Here is an 18,182-nt window from a genome sequence, read left to right as displayed (position 1 = left end):
TGAGTCTTACTCCGGGGAGCGCAGGAACATGACTCTGTGATCACACCATGAGTCTTACTCCGGGGAGCGCAGGAACGTGACACTGTGATCACACCATGAGTCTTACTCCGGGGAGTGCAGGAACGTGACGCTGTGATCACACCATGAGTCTTATGCCGGGGCTGCTCGAATATTCCCACCTGTCTGTCTCTGCGGCCTCGCAACCTATATATTCGTCTTCATCGCTACCCGTGTAACTTTTGCTGCCCGTGGGGCCGGCAAGTTCAGTGCCGTTCCTTTTCAGGGACTCCGTCTGAAAATAATTATGCTGTAATACAAAGCAGTGATGAGCAGAGTCCTACAATTGCTACGGGATGAAGCTGCTCTCTAGAACAAAATATGGCCGCATTGTGTCCGTGGGGAACGGGAATTCATTGGGATTAGTTGGGGGAACACGGCTTTTATGTGCGAACAACAAGACTCCATATAGTGATTATGAAATTATCAGGACTGGAAGACAAGCTGAAAATCTCCCTATGCTACATGTCTTTTTAAAGAGGAATATTTATTGGAGTTCAGATATAAATTCATTAAAAAAAATGTTGCCCCTACAAAGCACCACACCAATGGTATGTGTGTATATATATATCTCATCGGCCCATGATCTCATCCGCCCACCTTGCTTTTGGTCGTTGTCTGTGTTTTTTTTTAATCTCTTGGAATGCAGTCGGGTTCCATCTTTGCCCAGCGATGGTCATTTCTTCCTGCCATATGCCCGGCTCACTGCCATTTTAATTTCTTCCCCCGTGTGATGTCAGATTTTTGTTTGGTTTCAAACCCATTCATTCTTTTTCCTGTCTCTTTGGGTAATACCCAGCATCCACCTCTTCATACTTCGAGTAATACCCAGCATGCATCTCTCCATACGTCTTTGCGTTGTCTGAAGCTTCTGAATTATCTCTGTATCCAGGGCCCAAGATTCACATCCACACGTGAGCACAGGCAGAATAAACAGATCGAACCCTGTCCACTTTGATTCTGAACGCCTCCATCCCATCTTCATTCTCCTATTTATTTCATTGAAAAGTTCCCATCCATTCACCCTACAAACAAACCTTTTCTCGTGTGGAACCCTGGTTTCAACCAGGGTTCCTAGGAACAAGGGTTCCCCTGTGTCCCTAAATGGTTCCCTGCAATTTTCTGGTAATTTGAAAGTTGTACCAAATACAGAAGAATTTACAATGCATCTGAGCTCAGACGCGCTATTAGAGAGGGTTGGGGTTCCTTACAATGCATATGATCTCAGACGCGCTATTAGAGAGGGTTGGGGTTCCTTACAATGCATCTGATCTCAGACGCGCTATTAGAGAGGGTTGGGGTTCCTTACAATGCATATGATCTCAGACGCGCTATTAGAGAGGGTTGGGGTTCCTTACAATGCATCTGATCTCAGACGCGCCATTAGAGAGGGTTGGGGTTCCTTACAATGCATCTGATCTAAGACGCGTTATTAGAGAGGGTTGGGGTTCCTTACAATGCATCTGATCTAAGACGCGTTATTAGAGAGGGTTGGGGTTCCTTACAATGCATCTGATCTAAGACGCGTTATTAGAGAGGGTTGGGGTTCCTTACAATGCATATGATCTCAGACTCGCTATTAGAGAGGGTTGGGGTTCCTTACAATGCATCTGATCTCAGACGCGCTATTAGAGAGGGTTGGGGTTCCTTACAATGCATATGATCTCAGACTCGCAATTAGAGAGGGTTGGGGTTCCTTACAATGCATCTGATCTAAGACGCGTTATTAGAGAGGGTTGGGGTTCCTTACAATGCATATGATCTCAGACGCGCTATTAGAGAAGATTGGGGTTCCTTACAATGCATCTGATTTCAGACGCGTTATTAGAGAGGGTTGGGGTTCCTTACAATGCATCTGATCTCAGACGCACTATTAGAGAGGGTTGGGGTTCCTTACAATGCATCTGATCTAAGACGCGTTATTAGAGAGGGTTGGGGTTCCTTACAATGCATCTGATCTAAGACGCGTTATTAGAGAGGGTTGGGGTTCCTTACAATGCATCTGATCTAAGACGCGTTATTAGAGAGGGTTGGGGTTCCTTACAATGCATCTGATCTAAGACGCGTTATTAGAGAGGGTTGGGGTTCCTCACAATGCATCTGATCTCAGACGCGCTATTAGAGAGGGTTGGGGTTCCTTACAATGCATCTGATTTCAGACGCGTTATTAGAGAGGGTTGGGGTTCCTTACAATGCATCTGATCTCAGACGCGCTATTAGAGAGGGTTGGGGTTCCTTACAATGCATCTGATCTCAGATGCGCTATTAGAGAGGGTTGGGGTTCCTTACAATGCATCTGATCTCAGACGCGCTATTAGAGAGGGTCGGGGTTCCTTACAATGCATCTGATCTCAGACGCGCTATTAGAGAGGGTTGGGGTTCCTTACAATGCATCTGATCTCAGACGCGCTATTAGAGAGGGTTGGGGTTCCTTACAATGCATCTGATCTCAGACGCGCTATTAGAGAGGGTTGGGGTTCCTTACAATGCATCTGATCTCAGACGCGCTATTAGAGAGGGTTGGGGTTCCTTACAATGCATCTGATCTCACACGCGCTATTAGAGAGGGTTGGGGTTCCTTACAATGCATCTGATCTCAGACGCGCTATTAGAGAGGGTTGGGGTTCCTTACAATGCATCTGATCTCAGACGCGCTATTAGAGAGGGTTGGGGTTCCTTACAATGCATCTGATCTCAGACGCGCTATTAGAGAGGGTTGGGGTTCCTTACAATGCATCTGATCTCAGATGCGCTATTAGAGAGGGTTGGGGTTCCTTACAATGCATCTGATCTCAGACGCGCTATTAGAGAGGGTTGGGGTTCCTTACAATGCATCTGATCTCAGACGCGCTATTAGAGAGGGTTGGGGTTCCTTACAATGCATCTGATCTCAGACGCGCTATTAGAGAGGGTCGGGGTTCTTCAGAAATTCACATGGGGTTCCTTAACAAAAAAAAGGTTGGAACCACTGGTGTAACCAGCGAACAGAATGAACGAGGGGAGAGGCCGGTTGTATTGTAGTTAACAAGAAGTGTCCAGCAATGTATGGGCAGAGATATTGCAAATCTTCCAGTAGGCAAGCGGTTAAATAACAGTCTCCGAGCAGCCGTGCCGTTTCACCAGAGCGTACCTCTAAAGTTCAAAGGTTAAATGAATGTAAAATTATTTTGCACACAACTGATCCCTGACCACTTAACAATTAATTAACAAAAGTAAGCCGGGGGTCCTTATTAGAACTGTTAGCCTGTCCCTAAATTATGGCTTATCTGCTCCTCAGCGTCTGGAATATGGAGCCCAAATTTATGGCGTGTGTTTGTTATCGGATCGCAAGCTGCCGTGTGATTTAAAGCTGGTTCTCTGGTCACGCACAGCTGCTCCCTCAGGCCAGCACTAATGAGCTTTTATACCACACGGTTATCTAAACCTTTCTAATGGTGCTGTATCCCTCGTACATCCCAAACTTCTCCCACGGGCAGAAAACCCACCGGTGTTGGTGACGCCGGGTAGGTTTTTAACTGCAGCAAAATGTGCTACATTTCAAGCACTGGACCCTTGTTTCCTGGCAGCGCGGCGGTCTCTGCCGGGGTTTCGGGCCGCTGTGCCATGGTGGTTATATGGATACAATGTGTTTCTTTATACCTGCCTACTTCATGCTAAAAAGGTGGCAGTATTGGTGTGAAAGCACTCAGCCATGTAACAACAGAGTTCTTCTTTGCTGAAGGGGTAGTAGATGCACGGGGCAGCCTCCCAGGGGAGGGGGCCTCTACCTCTGCAATAAGGCAGATTGTCTCCTTTCCATAATCCCAATAAGAAGAGAGACCAGGGTTAGAATCAGGCAAAGTAAAACGCACACGGGCCTATCTGCTGAGATTTTATTTAGCATTTTCTGGTGCGGCAAAATTGTCGCACTACAGAGTAATCCCAACCTTCAGGGAACGTGCGTCTCCCGAAGGTCGTTCTGGGACTGGTACACGTGAAGCATTATTTGTGGGTGGAAAGAATTTTTGCTGCATTCCCGATGCAACGTACATGAGAACAGAATTGTGTATTTTTTTTTATTTATATAGAACCAGTGTTGGTAAGTCTCAATTATTAGTGTAATAATTCTTTGTGATGGCCATGCTGTGAGAATAATGCCTTTTTTTTTAACCGATAACAAGAGGTTGTAGGTCAGTTAAATGCATAGCATCTTTATTCTGCGCTCACAATATGAACAGACTGGTGCACTTTTAATACATTTTTTGACACATGGAAACATTCTTCTTTTTTTTTAATGACATATTAACGTCTGCACGCCCGGCCTGTGTTTCCCTCAGGAGACCGTTAAAGGCTCCCGTTTAAACGAAGAGGAAAAACACAAGTGTCGCGGCGATTCCGAGGCTGCAGCGCGCCCGATACGAAAGTGCAGATGGCAGAGCGCAACGCTGGGACATTTTGCACGCGTAACCCCTTCCCCGCCAGCATCTGCAGTGTGCACGGTCAGCAAAGGGTTAAACAAAAGGTTGACGGAAAGCAGCTTTGTACGAGCGAGGACGGCCGCGGGGATCGCAGGCGCGAATCTTCTCACGGGGGATAAAGTCCGGGCGGCCCTGGCGTGGGCTGCTGCCACGTGTCGGCGTTCTGCACCTGTTGTATCTTCCCGACGATCAAAGCCTGTTCCCCCCGCTCAGTATTACGTGAGCTGGAAACGCTGCCCTTGTGTCTTATTAAATGAACACCTGTATTCCAGCGCTGGAATCCCAGCCAGGGTTATCTTTTACACGTACCATTTACATGTATGTGCGTGTAACTTGCTGCTCGGGGTCCCGCACAGATCTGAGCGTTTCGAGGCGTTACATATTTTTTATGCTTCCAAATGGACTGGTGTGAAATGCGTCCGCGGCTGCCGCCGAGATGCGAGATTTCGCGTTGTGCGCCGGCAGAGAAGGGGTTACTAATGTAGCAGTTCGTGTAACGACATTATAACTCCGATTCCCTCTGGGTGAGAAGTTCAAGGGAACAGTTGCAGTGCGTCTAATTAGCAGAGTAAAATGCAGGCTCCGTGTCAGTCGCGCTCCCGAGCCGATCGTAATTCTCTGGCTTTCCTGCGCCATCGGCATTGCCGGCTCGTACAGTGAGACACACTCCCACCCATCCACTGTGGGGTGGTTATACTATCGTGCCAGCTGCAGGATGAGGCTTCAAAGCATCTCCCCCTCTCATACCAGTGCCCCCCCCCCATCCATTCTCAGTGGGACCCCTCCGCTGCCTGAGAGGCCCGCAATGTACTGAGTAGCAATGCCTATTTCAGATGCCCACATAGCTCTGTATCGGAGGTGCCTTAGTGCAGGGGGACTCTACTCCAGTCCTGGCCCCACCCCCCCAACAGGACAGGTTGTCAGGATATCCCCGCTTCAGCACAGGTGGCTCAACCAGAGGCTCAGTCGAAGGCTTTAACTTGGGCTGCAGAATATTGCGTTGCAGGCCTGTGTGACTCTGGCCGGATTAACCGCGCTTTGTTCTGACCGCTTCACCTTTTCTGTGCGGCAGGAACACTCTGGCCGGCATGTCATTGATGTGAAGGACTCTGGGATATTGCTATGATTTTCTATAAAGTGCTTTCTAACTCAGCCTTGCGTAGGTTTACCGGCACCAACTATCAAAAGCAGCGCGTTCTGTGCTCCCTCCCGCTCTCCGTCAGCAAAGCGAGTAATGTAAGTGATGGAAGGTTAAGCGGTTAATATTAGGCAATGGAAGATTAAGCGGTTAATGTTGAGTGACGGAAGGTTGAGCGGTTAATATTAGGCGATGGACGGTTGAGCGGTTACTGTTAGGCGATGGACAGTTGAGCGGTTAATGTTAGGCGATGGCCGGTTGAGCGGTTAATGTTAGGCGATGGCCGGTTGAGCGGTTAATGTTAGGCGATGGCCGGTTGAGCGGTTAATGTTAGGCGATGCCGGTTGAGCGGTTAATGTTAGGCGATGGCCGTTGAGCGGTTAATGTTAGGCGATGACCGGTTGAGCGGTTACTGTTAGGCGATGGCCGGTTGAGCGGTTAATGTTAGGCGATGGCCGGTTGAGCGGTTAATGTTAGGCGATGGCCGGTTGAGCGGTTAATGTTAGGCGATGGCCGGTTGAGCGGTTAATGTTAGGCGATGGCCGGTTGAGCGGTTAATGTTAGGCGATGGGCGGTTGAACGGTTAATGTTAGGCGATGGCCGGTTGAGCGGTTAATGTTAGGCGATGGCCGGTTGAGCGGTTAATGTTAGGCGATGGCCGGTTGAGCGGTTAATGTTAGGCGATGGCCGGTTGAGCGGTTAATGTTAGGCGATGGGCGGTTGAACGGTTAATGTTAGGTGATGGCCGGTTGAGCGGTTAATGTTAGGCGATGGCCGGTTGAGCGGTTAATGTTAGGCGATGGCCGGTTGAGCGGTTAATGTTGGGCGATGGAAGCTATGGGACGGGGCGGGTGCTATGTATCTATGTATTGTAGGTACAGACTTGTGCGGCCAGTGAGTTGAATGATGTGCGTGTCCTCTGTTTAGATTTAGTGAGGATGGGATGGAAGTGATGGAACGTCTCATCTACCTGTATCGCAAGTTCAACCAGCTCAAAGTCACCACCGAGGAGTATGTGTGCATGAAAGCCATCAACTTCCTGAATCAAGGTGAGTCTGGTCACTGCCTGGTCAGCCTGAAACGCAGCCTAACGAGAAGGGGTTAAGCTTATAATTATCGACACGACTAGGAAAGATTTGAGAGAGTTTAGTACAGAAAGAACACGGGCTTTCGTTTATTCATCACATTTTAATGGCTTTTCAATGCAGACTCCAAGGCCAGACCGTGCGTCATATAACGTGTGCACCCGGCGTAACGGCAGCAGGCAGCGGGCTACATCCAGTGACTGATCAATCTCTTCCAGATAAGGATTAGGTGACTGATCACCAGCTGTTCTGGCAAAAGGACTCCCTTTATCTGGAGATATTGACACGCTGCTGGTGTTTCTGACCATGGGTTACTTTGGAACGGCTGCTGTGAAGTTTCTGTTAGAAGTAATATTCTCATTGAGCTGTGTTCTTCTGCTAAGATGGCACTGGGTGGGTGTTTAGAGTGGAAGGCATATTGGTTCCATCCATGGGATTCCATTGCTCTGATACATCTGCTGTAGCGCTGCAGTCGCAACCCCTGAATAAATGCACCCCGGGGTTATCGTGTGCGTGACATGGCGTAGGTTTGTGGAGGCCATTTGCAGTACAATGCTCTCGTGGCTGCAGGGGTCCTGGACACGTGTAGGTTTTGTAATAGTATCCCGTGAGCAACGTCACGTATGAAGAACTAACCCGCAGCAGACCTTCACGTCTCCAGAACCAACGCGGCGCTGAGCTGGTACCCATCTCTCAATGCGTAGAGGGTTTCTTCCCTAACTTGACAACTTTATTGTTGCACGAGAGGTGGGTGCAGCTAAAACTTATTGCTTTGTTATAAATGAGATCGGCAGTCTAAACCCTCCAACAAAGGAAGGCCAATCAGATTGCTCCTTGCCTGAACATTCCTAGTGTCTGGGTGATGAGCGCTGCATGGAGCGTTCTGATTGGTCTGGATTCCACTCATCTCATGCGCCTTCCCCCTCAGATATCCAGGGCCTGAGCAGCATCTCTCAGCTGGAGCAGCTGAACAAGAGGTACTGGTATGTGTGCCAGGATTTCACGGAGTACAGGTACCCGCACCAGCCCAACCGCTTCCCCGACCTCATGATGTGCCTGCCGGAGATCCGCTACATTGCCGGTAAGCCGGGGACAGGGGTAACCCAGCCTAAACCGGCTGCTCTGTCATCTCTTCCCACCACGCATACAAACCGCGAGCTAACGGTAAAGCGATGGGGCAGAGTATTGGACACGGTTCCTCGTGCTAGAGACCGCGTTACACGGGCTGTCTCGGCGTTGGTACTGGCCTTCTTGGAGACGTGGCCGGTCGCCAATAAAACCAGTACTAATTGGGGCAGGTATTCCGCTCCCTGCGATGTAATACTCGTTACCGACCCTTTCCCCATGTTCACCATTTCCGTGCACGTTGTGACGCGTGTCCTAGATTTCCGATTCTAAGGGGCAGATCCACCAAGCGCAGTTAGGTCACTTAAGCTGGCGCTAATCTAACCGGACCCTGATATAGGGCTTTTGCGGGGTCTGGGTGAGTGTAACACCGCGGGAAGGTCTAAATTAGATAACATGGCGAGATTTCCCTCTCCTCTCTTTGATAACTTGACTTTGTGAAACTATTTTATTTATTTATTTATTTATAAAATATTTTACCAGGAAGTAATACATTGAGAGTTACCTCTCGTTTTCAAATATGTCCTGGGACATACTTTTAGGGTCTGAATCAGAGTAACGCCAAGACGTACTCAGCGCATTATTCCATGCTAGGTGGGAAGAGGGGGTTCCCCGGGGGGGGAACCGTGGTACTTTGATCTCCAGGTTCGCCTTGCTTCACGAGATACTTACCTGTAGGTGTCGCAGGTACTTCCTGCTTTTTAAATCTCCCTGTGAAAACAGAAAACCCAGGCGCTAACCTCAAACACCTCAAACCTCTAAACGGAAAAAAGAGTGAGTGCAGAGTTACCAACAATAGGTGAAAATGTCTCTCTAGGCAATTAGAGATGACCTTAGGTAATCCCTTCTGCTGCAATCCCAGGAGGGACCATCTAAGACCCTTGGAACAAAAAGAAAAACAAGGAACAGGGGGAGCAAGGGGTTAATGCAATCAAATCCCAAGACCTAAAAAGAATTGGGCTTCCAAAAGGAGGATATAAGGTGAGGGGAGATCTAAAAGATGGAGTCCACAATACTTACACGGCCTAAGTATGTATCTCCCCTCACGGTATATCCTCCTTTTGGAAGCCCAATTCTTTTTAGATCTTGGGATTTGATTGTATTAACCCCTTGCTCCCCCTGTTCCTTGTTTTTCTTTTTAAATCTCCCGCCACATGCGGGCCTATGGGAAGCAGCGAGGGATGATGTCACAGCTTCCTATTGGCTCCCGTGCCACGGCAGATTTCAGCCTCCATATTGTTTAGCCAAGTGGGGATGCTTCCAGGAGCACCTTCGGAGGTCGGTGTCGTTAGAAGCAGGGGGTCCCCGGAGCTGAAATTGACGCGGTTCAGGTCTGTAGGCCCCCTGCTTCCTACCTGGAAGGGGGGGAGTGGGTGGGAAATGCCAATGAGATGTAGTTTTTGCGTATAAGTAACTTTAAGGATACCTGTTCACATCAGGGAACGTCCGTTCCTGTGTTGGGTAACATCCCGTTACAACTCCTGATCTAATGGGGCTTTGCGGATCGGGACAGAAGTGTTAGAATGTGCATCTAATAAATACCATTTCATTCGCCTCCGTTCCATCTCCCCCGGGCCGGCGACCCCTGCAGTAATTCGTCCTACTGCTTCCTGTATCATCAACCCTCCTCACGTAGTACGTCATCAGTTGCTGCACCCCCCCCCCCCAGATAACTGTTCCCACCACAGATAGCTGCCTCCCCAGGAAGCTGCCCCCGATAGCTGCCACCCTCACAGATAGTTGCCCCCCCCCCACAGATAGCTTCCAAAAACCCCCACAGATAACTGCCGCCCGCCCCCCCACAGATAACTGCCCCCCCCCCCACAGAAAGCTTCCAAAACCCCCCACAGATAACTGCCGCCCCCCCCCCCACAGATAACTGCCGCCCCCCCCCCCCCCACAGATAACTGCCCTCCCCACAGATAACTGCCCTCCCCACGGATAACTGCCCTCCCCTCGGATAACTGCCCTCCCCACAGAGATAACTGCCCTCCCCACAGAGAGAACTGCCCTCCCCACAGAGATAACTGCCCTCCCCACAGAGATAACTGCCCTCCCCACAGAGATAACTGCCCTCCCCACAGAGATAACTGCCCTCCCCACAGAAAAATGCCCTTCCCACAGATAAATGCCACTCCTCCCCCACAAAAAAATGAATAACAACATGGGCGATTCATGTTTTTTAAATTCAACCTGTAACGCGGGGGGGGGGGGGGGGGCGCTCAGCTCCAATCCTCACAGGTGGCCCAATCAGTGACTGAGCCACCTGCGCTGAAGCAGGGATATCCTGAAAACCTGAACTGTTGAGGGGGCTTGAGGACTAGCATTGCCCCCCCCCGCCACTGTACCACATGTAAAAGAGCAGGACCCCCCCCCCCCCGTGAGAATGTGGATAAATGTATCATCTCTCTCTCCCCCCCCCAGCCCGTGAGAATGCGGATAACTATCTTCACTCTCCCCCCCTCCACCCCCCCCCCCCGGTAAGAATGCGGATAACTGTATCCTCTCTCCCCCCCGTGAGAATGCGGATAACTGTATGTTCTCTCTCTCTCCCCCCCCCCCCGTGAGAATGCGGATAACTGTATCTTCTCTCCCCCCCCCCCCCCGTGAGAATGCGGATAACTGTATCTTCTCTCCCCCCCCCCGTGAGAATGCGGATAACTGTATCTTCTCTCCCCCCCCCGTGAGAATGCGGATAACTGTATCTTCTCTCCCCCCCCCCCCCCGTGAGAATGCGGATAACTGTATCTTCTCTCCCCCCCCCCGTGAGAATGCGGATAACTGTATCTTCTCTCCCCCCCCCCCCGTGAGAATGCGGATAACTGTAACTTCTCTCCCCCCCCCCCCGTGAGAATGCGGATAACTGTATCTTCTCTCCCCCCCCCCCCGTGAGAATGCGGATAACTGTATCTTCTCTCCCCCCCCCCCCCCCGTGAGAATGCGGATAACTGTATCTTCTCTCCCCCCCCCCGTGAGAATGCGGATAACTGTATCTTCTCTCCCCCCCCCCCCCCCCGTGAGAATGCGGATAACTGTATCTTCTCTCCCCCCCTCCCCCCGTGAGAATGCGGATAACTGTATCTTCTCTCCCCCCCCCCCGTGAGAATGCGGATAACTGTATCTTCTCTCCCCCCCCCCCCCCGTGAGAATGCGGATAACTGTATCTTCTCTCCCCCCCCCCCCCCGTGAGAATGCGGATAAATGTATCTTCTCTCCCCCCCCCCCCCGTGAGAATGCGGATAACTGTATCTTCTCTCCCCCCCCCCCCCGTGAGAAAGCGGATAACTGTATCTTCTCCCCCCCCCCCCCCCGTGAGAATGCGGATAACTGTATCTTCTCCCCCCCCCCCCCCCGTGAGAATGCGGATAACTGTATCTTCTCTCCCCCCCCCCCCCCGTGAGAATGCGGATAACTGTATCTTCTCTCCCCCCCCCCCCCCCGTGAGAATGCGGATAACTGTATCTCTCCCCCCCCCCCCCCCGTGAGAATGCGGATAACTGTATCTTCTCTCCCCCCCCCCGTGAGAATGCGGATAACTGTATCTTCTCTCCCCCCCCCCCCGTGAGAATGCGGATAACTGTATCTTCTCTCCCCCCCCCCCCCCGTGAGAATGCGGATAACTGTATCTTCTCTCCCCCCCCCGTGAGAATGCGGATAACTGTATCTTCTCTCCCCCCCCCCCCGTGAGAATGCGGATAACTGTATCTTCTCTCCCCCCCCCCCCCGTGAGAATGTGGATAACTGTATCTTCTATCCCCCCCCCCCCCCGTGAGAATGCGGATAACTGTATCTTCTCTCCCCCCCCCCCGTGAGAATGCGGATTACTGTATCTTCTCTCCCCCCCCCCCCCCGTGAGAATGCAGATAACTGTATCTTCTCTCTCCCCCCGTGAGAATGCGGATAACTGTATCTTCTCTCCCCCCCCCCCCCCCCCCCGTGAGAATGCGGATAACTGTATCTTCTCTCCCCCCCCCCCGTGAGAATGCGGATAACTGTATCTTCTCTCCCCCCCCCCCCCGTGAGAATGCGGATAACTGTATCTTCTCTCCCCTCCCCCGTGAGAATGCGGATAACTGTATCTTCTCTCCCCCCCCCCCCCCGTGAGAATGCGGATAACTGTATCTTCTCTCCCCCCCCCCCTCCGTGAGAATGCGGATAACTGTATCTTCTCTCCCCCCCCCGTGAGAATGCGGATAACTGTATCTTCTCTCCCCCCCCCCCCCGTGAGAATGCGGATAACTGTATCTTCTCTCCCCCCCCCCCCCCGTGAGAATGCGGATAACTGTATCTTCTCTCCCCCCCCCCCCCCGTGAGAATGCGGATAACTGTATCTTCTCTCCCCCCCCCCCCCCGTGAGAATGCGGATAACTGTATCTTCTCTCCCCCCCCCCCCCGTGAGAATGCGGATAACTATCTTCTCTCCCCCCCCCCCCCGTGAGAATGCGGATAACTGTATCTTCTCTCCCCCCCCCCCCCCCCGTGAGAATGCGGATAACTGTATCTTCTCTCCCCCCCCCCCCCCGTGAACTGTATCTTCTCTCCCCCCCCGTGAGAATGCGGATAACTGTATCTTCTCTCCCCCCCCCCCGTGAGAATGCGGATAACTGTATCTTCTCTCCCCCCCCCCCCCGTGAGAATGCGGATAACTGTATCTTCTCTAACCCCCCCCCTGGAGAATGCGGATAACTGTATCTTCTCTCCCCCCCCCGTGAGAATGCGGATAACTGTATCTTCTCTCCCCCCCCCCGTGAGAATGCGGATAACTGTATCTTCTCTCCCCCCCCCCCTCCGTGAGAATGCGGATAACTGTATCTTCTCTCCCCCCCCCCCCCCCGTGAGAATGCGGATAACTGTATCTTCTCTCCCCCCCCCCCGTGAGAATGCGGATAACTGTATCTTCTCTCCCCCCCCCCCCCCCGTGAGAATGCGGATAACTGTATCTTCTCTCCCCCCCCCCCCCGTGAGAATGCGGATAACTGTATCTTCTCTCCCCCCCCCCCGTGAGAATGCGGATAACTGTATCTTTCCCCCCCCCCCTGTGAGAATGCGGATAACTGTATCTTCCCCCCCCCCCCCCTGTGAGAATGCGGATAACTGTATCTTCTCCCCCCCCCCCCCCCCGTGAGAATGCGGATAACTGTATCTTCTCTCTCCCCCCCCCCCCCCGTGAGAATGCGGATAACTGTATCTTCTCTCCCCCCCCCCCCCGTGAGAATGCGGATAACTGTATCTTCTCTCTCCCCCCCCCCCCCCGTGAGAATGCGGATAACTGTATCTTCTCTCCCCCCCCCCCCCCCCGTGAGAATGCGGATAACTGTATCTTCTCTCCCCCCCCCCCCCCCCCCGTGAGAATGCGGATAACTGTATCTTCTCTCTCCCCCCCCCCCCCGTGAGAATGCGGATAACTGTATCTTCTCTCTCCCCCCCCCCCCCGTGAGAATGCGGATAACTGTATCTTCTCTCTCCCCCCCCCCCGTGAGAATGCGGATAACTGTATCTTCTCTCTCCCCCCCCCCCCCGTGAGAATGCGGATAACTGTATCTTCTCTCTCCCCCCCCCCCCCGTGAGAATGCGGATAACTGTATCTTCTCTCTCCCCCCCCCCCCCCGTGAGAATGCGGATAACTGTATCTTCTCTCTCCCCCCGCCCCGCAGGGAAGTTGGTGAATGTCCCCCTGGAACAGCTGCCTTTGCTTTTCAAAGCCTTCCTGCACTCGTGCAAGGCGAACAAGGAGTGAGCGCTCGGAGCTGGGGAACTGATCGCCTTACGCTGGTAACCACAGGCGGGGGGGGGGGGGAGTCCCCGCTTCTCCGCGGAGAACACGGCAGCCGGAGAGGGGGGAGAGAGACAGTACCGATCCCCTGGTGGTGGCAACAAGAAGAGAAAAGGGGGGAAAGAGTCATTTTTTTTTTTTTTTAACTCTTTTTTTTTTTTAATCTATTTATTTCATGACCGAGTTGATTGTATTCTCTTCACCATTGGTGCACAACGAGCGATGCCGCGCTGGCATTTCCTTGCCGTTTACAGAGCTACCATGATTTTAACTCCTCCGCAGAGAAGGGGGGAATATTAGTGTTGCCGTTTTGTATTTTTGTGGGGGGCGGGGGGTTAGATTTAGTCTTATTTTTTTGGGGGGGGGGGAGGGGGGTGCAGAGTTATTTCAATAGTGTTGAAAAAGAAACTACCTCAATATTATGATGTTGTGTTACGGATTTTATTTTGTGCTGTAGACAAGAAAACGCCTTGGGTGAAAAATGTTGAGATGTGAACCGGTTTTACTGCCTTTTTAACAGCAAATTCTACTGGGAAGACGGCTGGGATAAGAGGAACACTACCTCTGGCGGTGACAGGGTTAAAAGGAACGTACTCCGATTCACCGTTCTCCGTGCGTGGAGACGCGTTAAAACGAAGCCAGCCGTTCCATGTACAGGAGCTCGTGTATCTGCCTCTGACACGAAGCTGCTTCAGCGCTTCTCACAAGGCTGACCTCTAAACGGCAGCGTCAGAAATGAGACGCGCCACTTTCTAAACCAAAATCAAGACTTCGGGCCATAAATCCACGTTCAAGTTTGAGCTGGATTAATGCGAGAAGTGAAATCCTTTTAAATAGAAGTTATAGCTGAGCCGCTGCACAGGGGCTGGGTGAGGCCAGCGCCGCTGGAGCTGTTTTCGATTCATTGAGTTGATGAAAACAAAGCTTACTTTTTAATTGCCGAAGATTTCTACCTTGATTAATGTGAAATTATGAGACGACAGGGTGACACTTTTAATTAGTGACTAGGTTTTTTTGGGGGCTTTTTTTTTTTTTTTTTTTAAAGCAGATCTTTGTTGCTCTTTAAATAAATAATGGTAAATGAAAAAAAAAAAGTGAAGGGGGGGAAAAAATGAATAATGGTAATTACCGCCCCCCTGCCCCTCCGCCTCTCCGCCACTGCAGGCCGTAGACTTTGCGTTTACTGGATGATCGCTTCAATAATGTGTGGCGGGGTGATAACCAAACTCCTGCAGTGCTTCACAAGAATAATTAATAAAAAAATAAAAACATTTCGAATAGTGAAGAATAACTGTAGGCAGAATTATTGGAGGTGAGAGACTAAGCAGCTGTAATTTGTTACATTTCTGCTTTTAAACTACAATTAAAAACATTTTAGAATAAGTTGGTTAAACCATTTATTTCCTATGAGATGGAAACCAAAAGCAATTGTTTAACACATGGGGGCTCAAGTCCCGTCTCACCCCCCCTCTCCCCCCCCAAACAGGTCAGGTTTTCAGGATATCCCAGATTCAGCATAGGTGGCTCTTCGACTGAGCCGTCTGTGCTGAAGGAGAGGGCTGCTTGAGCCACCTGTGCTGAAGGAGGGACTGCTTGAGCCACCTGTGCTGAAGCTAGGATATCTGGAAAACCTGACCTGTTGGGGGGGGCAGGGGGGGGCTTGATGACTGGAGTTGGGTCCCATGCCATGAGACCCATTCAAACCCTTTGTCAATAAGGGTTTGACAGACAGTTAAAGGGCTGGTGTACAATTCCCAGAATCCTTTGCACATACATAATGTGCAGAATGTGAGCCGCCTCATGGCGCTGACCCGTCCGGCTGTGATGCAGAGCGAGCAGCGTGACCCGTGACCCCCGTCCCCCCGCATCTCCTCTTCTGCACGAGGCTCTCTTGTCTCGTGACTTTAAAACAGGGTAAAAGGCGTTTTTCTTGCGATCTCAGGGATGACGGCGTAGGGACGTTAGGTCCGCCGGTAGTTGCGTTACTAATGTCACTGTGAAGGACACGCCGGCGAGGAAGGAGTCCGCACGTTGCCACGCACACCTGCACCCCGCCGTTAACCCTTTCCCTGCCAGGATGCGCCGGGAGGGGGGGGGGGGGGAGCCTCCGGCAGCGAAAGGGTTATATCCGCCGGTTTGAAGGGTGCGTGTAATGTCCTGTTACCCGCGCAGAACGTTGGCGGGCGGCTCTGCTCACATTCCAAGCCACGCGCACGTGTGCCACGTGAGTTGTCACAGGCCTTTTAACCCTGTTGCTGCCATGGTTGATACTTGAGGTCCCCGTGGGAAGAGTAGAGGCTCCGGTGTTTGCCAAACAAGAAACTGTACCAGATGCTGGCAAAGTGAATCTCTCGCCCTTTGGCTATAGGTGAAGGATATATATGTGGCAGTCACTCAGGGCAGCAAAGGGTTAATAGTTGGGGACTCTGGGGATGCATTTTTGATATATAGTGCTGTGCAGCAGGCGTGCTCAACTCCAGGCCTCAAGCCTCCCCAACAGGACAGGTTTTCAGTATATCCCAGCTTCAGCGCAGGTGGCTCAATCAGGGACTGATTGAGCCACCTGTGCTGAAGCTGGGATTGATTGAGCCACCTGTGCTGAAGCAGAGACTGAGCCACCTGTGCTGAAGTTATTGAAATGCACTTAGTAACAGTCCCAGCCCTGTCCCATAACGGTAACCTAACTCCTGCAGTTTGAGCAGAGCCGCCCGTACACGAACCCGTGTCCGCCTTCAGCATGTACACGCAGGGAGTATTAAGGACGCAGGGAGTGGTGAGGATGCAGGGAGTGGTGAGGATGCAGGGAGTGGTGAGGATGCAGGGAGTGGTGAGGATGCAGGGAGTGGTGAGGACGCAGGGAGTGGTGAGGACGCAGGGAGTGGTGAGGACGCAGGGAGTGGTGAGGACGCAGGGAGTGGTGAGGACGCAGGGAGTGGTGAGGACGCAGGGAGTGGTGAGGACGCAGGGAGTGGTGAGGACGCAGGGAGTGGTGAGGACGCAGGGCGTAGTAAGGGAGTAGTGAGGACGTAGGGAGTAGTGAGGGCGCAGGGAGTAAGTAGTAAGGACGCAGGGAGTAAGTAGTAAGGACGCAGGGAGTAGTACGGGCGCAGGGAGTAGTACGGGCGCAGGGAGTAGTGAGGGCGCAGGGAGTAGTGAGGGCGCAGGGAGTAGTGAGGGCGCAGGGAGTAGTACGGGCGCAGGGAGTAGTACGGGCGCAGGGAGTAGTAAGGGAGCAGGGAGTAGTACGGGCGCAGGGAGTAGTACGGGCGCAGGGAGTAGTACGGGCGCAGGGAGTAGTACGGGCGCAGGGAGTAGTACGGGCGCAGGGAGTAGTACGGGCGCAGGGAGTAGTACGGGCGCAGGGAGTAGTAAGGGCGCAGGGAGTAGTACGGGCGCAGGGAGTAGTACGGGCGCAGGGAGTAGTACGGGCGCAGGGAGTAGTACGGGCGCAGGGAGTAGTAAGGACGCAGGGAGTAGTACGGGCGCAGGGAGTAGTACGGGCGCAGGGAGTAGTACGGGCACAGGCTCCTTCCCGGGTCCTTCAACATACAACCTTTTTTTTTCTTTCTTTTTAAAACTTGAATTTCCCGTTTTCCTCCCGTTAAACACACGTGAATGTAACAGTGAATGTATTTGTTTTGTTGTTTTTTTTAATTAATGATTTGCTTGTTTGGGGGTTTTTTCCGTTGATAATATAAGGTTTTTCGCGAGGATGCTCTAGCTGGTTTTGTCGGGAAGGTGCTGATGTTTAACCCTTTGAGTGCCAGATGTGGGGAGGGGAACCCATTGCTGATGCAGGCAGGCTGGGCCGATCCGGCACTTTGAGGGTTAATACCATGGCAGCACAGGGGGGGGGGGGGGGGGGGGGTGATTTTAACTCGGGTGTCGGATTAGAAGCTTCTGAATTCCCCGCTGCCTCTTTCATGGACTCCACGCTACCCATCATCACGCAGACGCTGCGAGCCTCAACTCTTCCGCCACTGGCAACGAAAGGGTTAGCTTCAGATACCATACTCATAAAAAGATGGCTCATCACTAAGGGGCCGGCAGTAAGGGGTCCTATTCATATTTCCTTATTACCCAGGGAGGGGCACACGGCTCCAGGCCGGAGCTATCACAGACGTCCCGTTATCATGTTACCGCCGCTTAACTCCTACTGACCGCGCAAAACGCGCCCTAATATGCTTCCCGGGGGCCGCAGTCTGACCGCTGGAGAGGTATCTGTGGCCACGGGATTAGGAGATGACCATTCCCAGACTAGTCCCGCTGCGCGGTGTAACACCCGGCGCGTAACCGCCGGAGCTGTCCTTCGTTTAACCTCTCCATTGCTGGCAGTGCATTTCAATGAAGTGGTTAAACCGGCTGTATTTTCCCATTCAGAAACGGGCTGCAATCTTTTCCCGCTTTGAGGCCCGCGCGCTATGCGCCCGAGATGGCGCTTCGAAATGGAAATTGTGCTGATGTCTCAATCGGCATAAAAAATGTTTCCTTTGGCGCACAGTATTAATTGTATGCTCTAGAACACGGCCCAGAAAAGTAGGATGTGC

General features: G+C 52.0%; 1 protein-coding gene across 6 annotated transcripts in view; it reads left to right on the top strand.

Annotated features, from left to right (window-relative positions):
- NR6A1 (nuclear receptor subfamily 6 group A member 1) overlaps positions 1 to 13,959 on the top strand; it is a 290,975-nt gene extending 277,016 nt beyond the window's left edge. For 4 of the 6 annotated variants that reach the window (XM_075579384.1, XM_075579383.1, XM_075579385.1 and 1 more), the window contains 2 exons: positions 6,580 to 6,701; positions 7,666 to 8,742. In XM_075579384.1, the coding sequence (XP_075435499.1) occupies positions 6,580 to 6,701; positions 7,666 to 8,135 (592 nt within the window). In that variant the 3' untranslated portion in view covers positions 8,136 to 8,742. Of the gene's footprint in view, positions 1 to 6,579; positions 6,702 to 7,665; positions 8,743 to 13,516 lie in introns of those variants that run through there. The other 2 variants (XM_075579388.1, XM_075579387.1) reach the window with 1 other exon arrangement.
- The last annotated feature ends 4,223 nt before the right edge of the window (positions 13,960 to 18,182 follow it).

Source organism: Ascaphus truei, chromosome 21, assembly GCF_040206685.1.
Source record: "Ascaphus truei isolate aAscTru1 chromosome 21, aAscTru1.hap1, whole genome shotgun sequence".
NCBI classification, from domain to species: Eukaryota; Metazoa; Chordata; class Amphibia; order Anura; family Ascaphidae; genus Ascaphus; species Ascaphus truei.
The sequence above is the reverse complement of the archived record's forward strand: the minus strand, read 5'-3'. Positions and strand labels throughout refer to the sequence as shown.